The 10008-nt window shown below is 45.2% G+C and overlaps 1 protein-coding gene across 1 annotated transcript in view; it reads left to right on the top strand.

Moving 5' to 3' along the window:
* Nucleotides 1–7905: 7905 nt before the first annotated feature.
* UNC93B1 (unc-93 homolog B1 (C. elegans)) overlaps nt 7906–10008 on the top strand; it is a 28546-nt gene continuing 26443 nt past the window's right edge. Inside the window, exon 1 of the mRNA XM_018568973.1 lies at nt 7906–8017. Within this exon, the coding sequence (XP_018424475.1) occupies nt 7913–8017 (105 nt within the window). The 5' untranslated portion in view covers nt 7906–7912. The remainder of the gene's footprint in view (nt 8018–10008) is intronic.

Here is a 10008-nt window from a genome sequence, read left to right as displayed (position 1 = left end):
ACAACTCTCATAGCACAGCTCTCCCATTATTATCTGTACAATTCTCATAGCACAGCTCTCCCATTATGATCTGTACAACTCTCATAGCACAGCTCTCCCATTATTATCTGTACCGCTCTCATAGCACAGCTCACCCATTATTATCTGCACAACTCTCATAGCACAGGTCACCCATTATTATCTGTACAACTCTCATAGCGCAGCTCACCCATTATTATCTGTACAGCTCTCATAGCGCAGCTCACCCATTATTATCTGTACAACTCTCATAGCACAGCTCTCCCATTATTATCTGTACAGCTCTCATAGCACAGCTCTCCCATTATTATCTGTACAGCTCTCATAGCACAGCTCACCCATTATCTGTACAGCTCTCATAGCACAGCTCACCCATTATTATCTGTACAACTCTCATAGCACAGCTCACCCATTATTATCTGTACAGCATAACACTCTGTATGGCCGTGCACGCACATGTGAATGAGCCCTAAAAACACCCCTCGACACATGAGAACGCAGAACAGATAGGTGTACAATACAATAGTTTTGGATTGACCCTTTAATGTGAGTTCAAGTTTCTGATTGTTAAAAAAAAGGTGTTTCTTCCCCCTTGTGTCACTTCTGAGCAGAGAAACTATTTAAAAGAGGAAGAGCAGCGGGGAAGTGAAAGCAGATCAACCTCCAATGTGTTGACACAAGTGTTGGGATTTCCCTCTCTCTATGTCCTCCTCCTCCTCCTCCTCCTCCTCCTCCTCCCCTGTTCTGCTTCCTCTTTCGGTACAAGGAAGACAAACGTTTCAGCACTGGAGCCCTTCTGATTGTCTGAAGGTAATGTATGTATGTGATCAATGGCTGCTTACAAAGTGGAGTGTTGGGGGTGAGCTGGGTGCAGAGTGACAGGCGGCATGTGAAGGGTACAGCTGGATTGCTGAACAGTGTTATTTATAGCTTGTTGCATGATCTAGTTTGGACTTAAAGGAATAATCCACTTTTAAGACCATGTTACACCCATATTTAGGGTGTAGCATAAGGGAAGCATGGTCACATACACCATCTCCCTAAACCCCAAACCCCCTTCCCTGAATTGTGGGGTGCTTCTTACTGTAGGTGCTTGACATTGTTTTAATTCAGCGCGGCAGTGCGTGGATCCATCAATGTAAATGCTACAGCTCCCATCTGCCACTGCTCCAGCAGCAGGCCGGTGATGTCAGGCAGTTGTGGTCTATTCAGCACTTCCTCCAGAAGGTGCGTACCTCTATAAAGACCTGGAGCTGGGGGTAAGCAATGCAAGAGCCTGCACACACGACACACTGATAACATATCACGTGTAATGCCCTAGATGCCTCAATGCATATCTATTTGTTTTGATGATTGTTTGTGCGTTTATTTTTTGTTTTCAAAAAGGTGGGCTATGCTTTTAAAGCAGGGTTAACCAAACGTTGGCACTCCAGCTGTGTTGAAGCTACAAATCCCATCATGCAACAGCCTCTGGGAGTCATGCCGGTGGCTGTCAGATTCTTGTGATGCCTAATGGGACTTGTAGTTCCGCAACAGCTGGAGGGCCGAAGTTTGGCTATCCCCGCTTTCAAACATGGTGTGCGGTATTTTCCTGGATGCTTATATGTATACACGAAGCGGCAGGGTTAGTTTTAACCCTGCCGCTCTGCTCACTGCTCTCCATCCTGAGGATGTCGGCGGCCGAGAGGACGGAGCGCGGAGGACGCAGCATGTAGAGAGGTAGGTGCAGGGGAGGGAGGGGGGTGGGGGCAGGACGGACAGGCTGCAGTCGGAATACAAGTGATCTTGGCGACATCGCCGAGATCACATGTAAAGAAATAAGCGGCTTCCCCCTTTCTTCATTTAGCCCTGCTTGTGCAAAGCTGGGCTAAATGTAGAAAACAAATGTGGAAACAAACTCCATGTCCTGGGCGTCGGGTGACTTCAAACGTGTGCGGCCCCTCTTCTTCATGCTGCCCCGAGGCCGGGCCCCGGTTGCTTTTGCCGGGAGTCCGGCCCTGCATAGGACAAAGCAGGATGTTCACCTAAATCCTTACCCCATGCACTGCTTATACTCACCATGGTTGTCCTGATCACTGGGCTATTGGCTCTCTATCTGCCCCCATGTCAGTGTGTTGGGCTCTGGCAGTTGGTTAAATATTCACCCAGTGCTGCATCATGGGAATAAAAAGAGTGAATCCCCGTTCACACTTGGGCATTTTGTCACTCAAATCGAAGAGCAACAGAACACTCAAGGCAAGGAATCCCATTCTTTTTTGTGACCCCTCGCTGGAAAAAGTACATGAGCTACTTTTGGTACATTACAGTGGTTTTTGGTCTCATAGACGTAAATGGCAAACTTTGTTCGACAAAACGCACAACGAAACGTGCAAAACGTGCTTGAAACGTGTGTTTCCAAGTGTTTCCCATTGAAGTTTATGTGACAAAAAGCTCTGTCATCTGCCAAAAAGTTACTCATGTACTTTTTCCATTGACAGGGGTCATAGAAATGAATGGGATTCCTTGTCTGGAGTGTTTTGACGCACTTAGCTTCAAACAACAAAACGCCTAGGTGTGAATGGGAGCTAAGGCCCCATTCACACCTAGGCGTAACGGAAAGGCGCATCATGGTCACACGTGTCTTTTTTCCCACATCTGACACGCATCCCCTTTGATTTCAACGGGTGACGCATGAACGTCAAACGTGAGAAAAGTAGCTCATGTTGTGTTTTAACGCATGCCAATGTGAGGGGGAAAAGTACATTTTCCTGGCCACATTTGGGGCACCATTAACTGGTAATGACACTGGAAACGCGTTGCGCATTTTTGACGTTTTCTATGAACGTGCCTCAAGTATGCATTTTTGTGCACGTTTGCGGTGCATTCATGGAGCGCCTTAGTGTGAACAGGGTTTCCAGTGACCTTGTTCCGCTCACTCAGCCTCCTATCACAGCTGTCAGGTTGGAGAGCGGTACAAGCAGCCAGTGATCAGTGATCGCTGAGTGTTTGCAGATAATTGAGGACAGAGTATGTTTACTATATCCTCAATTATGAATGAATGGGAAGTCAACTACATCACTTCCTGTTCATTCATGATTGTGGTTATAGTAAACACACAATGTCCTCATGTTATGAATGAACAGGAACACTCATAGAGGATTCCTGTTCATTGATAACTGGGGATACAGAAAAGGGAAATATCAGGGATCTGTGTAGACGCCAAAAATTTCCCCAAAGCCCCTCGAAGTAAAGTAAAAATACAAATATTTAATAAAAATGAATAAATAAATAAAATATGAAAAAAATTTAAAAAGTTTATGAAAAATAAATAAAAATAAAATGTTAGAAAAAGTTAGAATAAAAACAATTTTCGGTTTCGGCCTGACATTGTTTTTTTCATTTCGTTTTTTTGTTTCGGTTTTGACATTTTCATTTCGGTGCACCTCTAATAAACATGCCTACATCAGTTATCAGTAGGAGTAATAAATGTCCCTATGCCATTTGTCAGTAGAAGTAATAAACATCCCTGCCTTATTGGTCAGTACTACTGATGATAGGGCACAACCCTTCATACGGACTACTTGCGTGGGGGACATTTATTATACCTACTGACTCAGTAGGTGTAATAAATGTCCCCACATAATAAATGTCCCCCCATTATTACACCTACTGAGATCTCCTTCATCAGCATCTTCTTCTGGCTCTAAGAGCCAGAGAACGTGCACAGTGACACCGGAAGTGATGTAATGCACATCACTTCCAGGTCCAGTGATCGGGGGAGAGATCACCTGTACAGACGCCGGCTCGCTTGTATTTAAATAGCAATCGTCTGCTGCCAGTACCAGTGCAGTAGTAGCCGTGTTCGTGGTATAACCACTTCCAGCGGATGACATGTATTTACCTGAAATACATGTCATTGGGAAGTGGTTAAAAATATATTTTAAAGATATAGCTAAACATCCTCTTTAAGTATATAAATAACTGTATTTACAGTATTTTAGTTATTTTATATCTGCCTAGAGTTTTGCATTAAAGTTAGACATACATGGACCAATCCATACATGCACTGCTCTCTTATGGAGTAGTGATGGGCCGAACATCCCCCTGTTCGGTTCGAATTTGAACTCAAACTCAATGCAAGTCTATGGGGCTAGAACTTTAAAAATCAAATGTCCCCATTTTGAAGCCTTAAATGCAATGTATTGGCCATAAAAAAAAGTTATTGGGACTCGGGTACTGCCCTGGGGGATAGGAATCAATGAAAAAAAATATTTAAAAAAAATTAAATTTTTAAAGGAGAAACAGTGAAACAATAAAAATGAAAACATCCTTTAAATATCATGCCTGGGGGGTCCCCTTAAACTGCCTGTGAAGTGATGGATCTGTACAATGTATACAACCTGCTGCAGCAAAACTGACTTTTTTTGGCAGGAAAGGGGGGATGAGTGATAATTCCTCAGGGGGGAAGGGGGGATGAGTGATAATTCCTCAGGGGGGAAGGGGGGATGAGTGATCACCGTACAATTGTCAATGCCTAAGCCTGATGAAGGGACCCTGTGCGGTCCGGAAAGCGCTTGTTTGGTCATATGACAAAAAACTTCAATACAATCAATCTTAAAAGGACTGGTGTGCTGGTGACATTTCTACAATTTTCCTCCCATACCAGGCCACATGCCCTCGGCCTTGGGAGGCTGCTTTTCCAGGGTCTCCTATAGAAAAGCACCTTGTCCCCATGCCGATGGGGACAAGGGCCTCTTCTCCACAAGCCCCGGGCAGGGGTGTGGAATTCCTATCGCCCGAAGCATGGGACATGAAGTTTTGGGCGCCGGGCGAGTAGTTTTTTTGTACACTTAGCCCCGCTCTGGACAAGCAGAGCTAAGTGTACAGTGTGGAGGCGCCGCTTGTTTTTAAGTGATTTGATCACTTGTATGAAACAAGAAGCGGCAATTCTGTCCACACCGCCCACAACCACACACCCCCCCGTGGTTTTCGGGGTCCCCTGCTCCTCCGGTGGACCCGAGACCACAGAACATGAGCTCACCATAGAGCCCGCAGAGCACACGAAAAATGTCTGTTTTTCATCTGCTCTGTGTTATCACTGAGACCGTTGCAGTTGGTGGGGGTGCTCTCCGCACACCTTTCAGCAGTCCCAGCCAATAAACAAATATGGTGCTTGTAGTGACTACCACGGATGGCACCGTGCAAAACACAAAGTAGAAAAAATAGGTCACCAGCACTCAAAATAATTTAAATGAATACGGTAAGTCCTTTTTATTGGACGATTGTGTCACGATAATCAAAAAGAGCCTGATTATCGTGACACAATCGTCCAATAAAAAGGACTTATTCATTTAAATTATTTTGAGTGCTGGTGAGCTATTTTTTTCTACATCACTGAGACCGTGGCGCCACCTGTCTCAGCTGTTAGGAACTACACAGAACATCTGTTCTGTGTTGGAGGGCAGGTTCCATAAAGAGAACCTGTCACCTCCAAACTATCACTTAGAGGATTTTAAATCCCTATGTGATAGGAATAAAATTAGGTGGAGGGATAAAAAAATAAAAAAAAGTTATGAAAAAGTAAAAAATAATTAAATATATTTAAACAAAAAGTGACAATGTAAAAAAAAAAATGAAAACTAACCCCGCTGCCCCCGCCATCTGCATGCAAATAAACGCACGCATAGGACATTGTGTGTGTGCGTTGAGTGCTGACGCGATTTCACTGTGCCATATTGTGGTAGCGAGGCAGCAGAACTCTCCCACACGCACAATGTGCATTAAAGGGCAAGTTCACTTTCCCAGGAAATATGGGAAAATTGAATTACCTGATCAAATCTGGCCCCCGGCTCTCCCAAAACCTCCCACCCCCCGGTTAAACTCACCTTTCTGCAACCAGTCCTTACCCCCCGCCGGTACAGGTGTACTGTCCTTACCCTGTACTGTCCAGCGCAGTCCTGCCCTATGCATTTTGAATTTCGCTCGCAAATTGCAAGCACTCATTGGTCAGCGTGGTCTGGGGACCACGCTGACCAATGAGAAGCGCTATTTAGCACAGACCAATACAGTTTTGATTAGGGATGCACAGATACAGAGTATTTGGGCAAGTACTTGTACACCCCCAAATGCTCGATACCTTCTCCAATACCGGAACTTCTGGTGAGAGGAAGATTTCCTCTGATTTCCATAAAATAATTTTTTTTTAAACGACTGCCGTCCTGTCCGCTTGCGACGAACTTCCGCCGCAGAATGGCATTTTAACAGATGCTGGCAACATATAAACAATTGGGCAAAGCTAGCAGTGACAGCTAGCTCCGCCCAACTGTTTACAGTCGTAACAGGTGAGCCATGATCGGGCAGAGTCATCATGACTTTGCCCAAACATGGCTCTTAAGGTGCCCATACACTGTACAACCCTCACAAGACTTTTGTCTTGCGAGTGTTGTAAAGTAATTTAAAAAACGTACGATCTGCTCATCTTGGACAGGCAGATCGTACTTGCGATCATCGCAAGCCCGCCCCGCAGAGGGGCGGGCTTCTGATGGCTGCAATGCTGAACGGGCAGTGCGTGCGTGAGCACAGCCGGCCCGTTCGGCAGTTGTCGAACAAGCACGCCACTTGTTCGACGGAAGACGTGCAATCGTACAATAGAAACGTACAGTAGAAACGTACGCCTTCCATACACTTTGCGATTATCGTACGTTCGCGGGATTTCCCGCGATTCTCGTACGATAATCGTACAGTGTATGGGCACCTTTACAGAGAACTGGGCCCTGATTGGGCAAAGATGGTGGTCAGGTGCAAGGCTTAAGCCAATCAGGGCTCACAAGGCACAGAGCGAACAGCCCACCGAACGCCCTGACCGTTCGTGTGTTCACCGACCACACAAATTGTCGATGTTCGAGTTGAACTTACATTCGACTCGATCATCGAGCCCATCTCTATTATGGAGCATTACTTGTGAATTTCATGTGAGCATTAAAGGAGAACTATGGGGTCAGTGCTTTTTCCCCATAGTTCTCCTCAGGGTCACGGTAGAACATAAACTAGCGTCCTCCCGTCACCCAAAGCTCAGTATACAGCTCGCGGTATACTGAGACCGCCGCAGCCGGGACGGATCACGACATTACTGTCGAGATCCACCCAGCTGCCTGATTGACAGCTGGCTCTGCCTATCTAGAGACAGAGTCAGCTGTACCCGCCCCCGTCCATTCCGCCAGTCAGCGCTGGAGGATAGGAGCGGGTTGAGGGGGGAATCCCTGCAGGGAGCAGTGAGTGACAGTCACGGCTCTCTGCAGGGACAGGATCGAGAAGTGAGCGAGCGGCGGTATGTGTTCCCTCACTTCCCGATCTACTGAGCCGACATGTGACAGTTTCATTGCCACACGTCGGCTCGAACTATGAGGATGAGTGAGAATCACTCGCCTCATAGTTCTCCTTTAAGCCATATAGACCAGCAGAAGCAGTGAGCAGATTATAGGAGCAGGGAGATGAGGGTTCTCCAAACCCTTGACTACAGAATGAATGCTGTTACCATTTTTGATATCAATAACGAAATAAGAGATCATTTTCTGATTACATAGAATACAAAACTGTTGTTATATCTGTTATATTTTTGCTGCAATTAAAGGGCTTCATTTATCAATGTGTCTCACATAGGGATTGTCCATGTTGAGCAGCCATGTAGATGCGAACCTGCAGTGGAAAACGACAAGTCCATAATGACTATATGACTTTGTATAGTCGCAGTGGGCAATACAGACCGCTATTTTTTCCCAACATTTTAGTAAATAAGCTTAAAGTTGAGCCAAGGCGGCACATCAGATTCTGGTGACTGATATTGCTAAATGCTTTCAATGTCCTGTCAATGACTGCACTGCTTGCTTTTACAGGAGGAGGCTCAGTGGTCCTGACCATGGCTCAGTTTCATCAGGAGGCGTCCATTAATGGGATAGCAGCGGATATAGTTGGAGCTTTACCTGGCCAGGAAGATCATGCACTGAATGGCGCCAATGAACAGGTTAGTCAAGATTCACATAGTGGCATACTTGCATAGTTCGGTTGAAATAAACATACATGTCCATCAAATTCAACCACAGGAAATAAATACCATATTTTTCGCTCCATAAGACGCACTTTTTCCCCCCCAAAAGGCGGAGGAAAATGTGCCTGCGTCTTATGGAGCTAATCCCTATCGCCCGACGCCCGAGACATGCAGTTTCGGGCGCCGGGGGTAGTTTTTTGTACATTTAGCCCTGCTAAAGCAGAGCTAAATGTACAGTAGGAGCCACTGCTCGTTTAATACGAGTGATCTAACTAGATCACTCGTATTAAAACCGAGCAGCGGCGGCGATCGAGATCACCATAGAGCAGACGAAGAACAGACGTTCTTCGTCTGCTCTGTGTGATCACTGAGACCGTGGCGCTGTAATCCCAGCGCCACCTGTCTCAGCGGTCACTAACTGCAGCTTCTGTCACAGAAGCTGTGACAGAAGCTCCGGTCTGTTCAGTGCTCCATAAGGCGCACCGGACCTCCCTGCGTCCTATGGTCCGGTGCGCCTTATGGAGCGCAAAATAATAAATTTAACCCCTTCACGACTGACGACGTACAGTGTACGTCGCCAGCATCGGGGCTTTTGCCGCAGGGACTCTGTTTAAACTTGTAAAGCCGACTGTCGGCTTTACAATAGAAGCGATTCGGGCAAATCAGCTGTCGTCAGATCGCTTCTATGGCCCAGTGAAGGGGTGTCGTCCCCCGCCCCACACCCCCACCGTGCTTCCTGGGCTCCATTGCCCCTCGGCTTTTCTGGTGTCAGCGGGAAGCTGGGGAGGAGATGGACGAACCTCCATTCGTCGATCCCCTCCCTGTTCTATGGGACCGGGAGCGATGCAGATTGCAGCACTTCCGGTCCCAGAGCTGTCAGTTCCGGGCTCCTGAAGCCCAGCTATAAGCTATTGAAGTGTGATCTACACTTCAATAGCTTATTTGTAGTGTAAAGGTGACACTGGGGGTCTTTTGGACCCCCAGCATCACCTTAAAGAGTACCTGTCACCACCATCTGCTATCACATGGGGGGCTTGTAAGTCCCCCTATGTGATAGCAATCAAAGTAAAGTTTAAAAAAATAACAGTTTTTAAAATTAAATAAAATAAATCTAAAAATAATTGTAAAACATTTAAAGTCCCCCGCCCTCACGAGCATGTGCGCCGCCACATAAGCGCACGCCGTAGTGACAGCAATAATTCTAGGGCCAGTATTTTTGGGTATCTCTAAATTGATGACCTGTGGGGCTTTTAAAGCGTCGTCTATGGACTTTTTGAGGTACTGAATTTTTAACCTTGGTGTGTTGGGTATCTATTTACTCGTAACCTCAACTTTTATATTGTTTTTAAAAAAATTGTATTTTATTGTGTTTCGGGGCATTTAAGTACATGTTTCACTAACTTTTGGGGTTTGATAAGGGGTTGTGCTAATATCGTGCAACATATACATTTTCAACTACCACCTTTTTATTCTATTGGGTCTTGGCTTTCAGAAAATATATAATGTTTGGGGGGTTTTAAGTAATTTCCAGACCTAAAATGTGGAATATAACATGGGTGCAAAAAATTAAAAAAAGGCCTCAGTCATGAAGGGGGTTAAAACCCCTGACGGTGGAAAACAAGTCTGCATTTTGTATAACAATTATAGGATTAATCTATATTTCTATATAACATTTTTTTTAATTTAATTATTTTTATTTGTTTACACTTTTTTTAGTCTATGTACGCTAGTTTGTGTCCTCCCGTTACCCTAAGGAAAACTATGAGGAAAAGCCTTAACCCCATAGTTCTCCTTTAACGATTTTTAAAAGCTCCAAATAGCTGATCACGTACAGTGTATGTGGTTAGTCATTTGGGCTTGTGAGCCCCCTATGTGAGAGCAATTAAATAAAGTTAAAAAAGTTTTAAAAAAAATAAAATTAAATAAAATAAATGTTAAAATAATAAAAAAGATAAAGTCCCCCATAA

The sequence above is a fragment of the Nanorana parkeri genome, unplaced genomic scaffold (genome assembly GCF_000935625.1).
Source record: "Nanorana parkeri isolate BGI_ZX_2015 unplaced genomic scaffold, ASM93562v1 scaffold1269, whole genome shotgun sequence".
Lineage (NCBI taxonomy): Eukaryota > Metazoa > Chordata > Amphibia > Anura > Dicroglossidae > Nanorana > Nanorana parkeri.
Note: the sequence above shows the minus strand (reverse complement) of the source record. Positions and strands in the feature narration are given on the sequence as shown.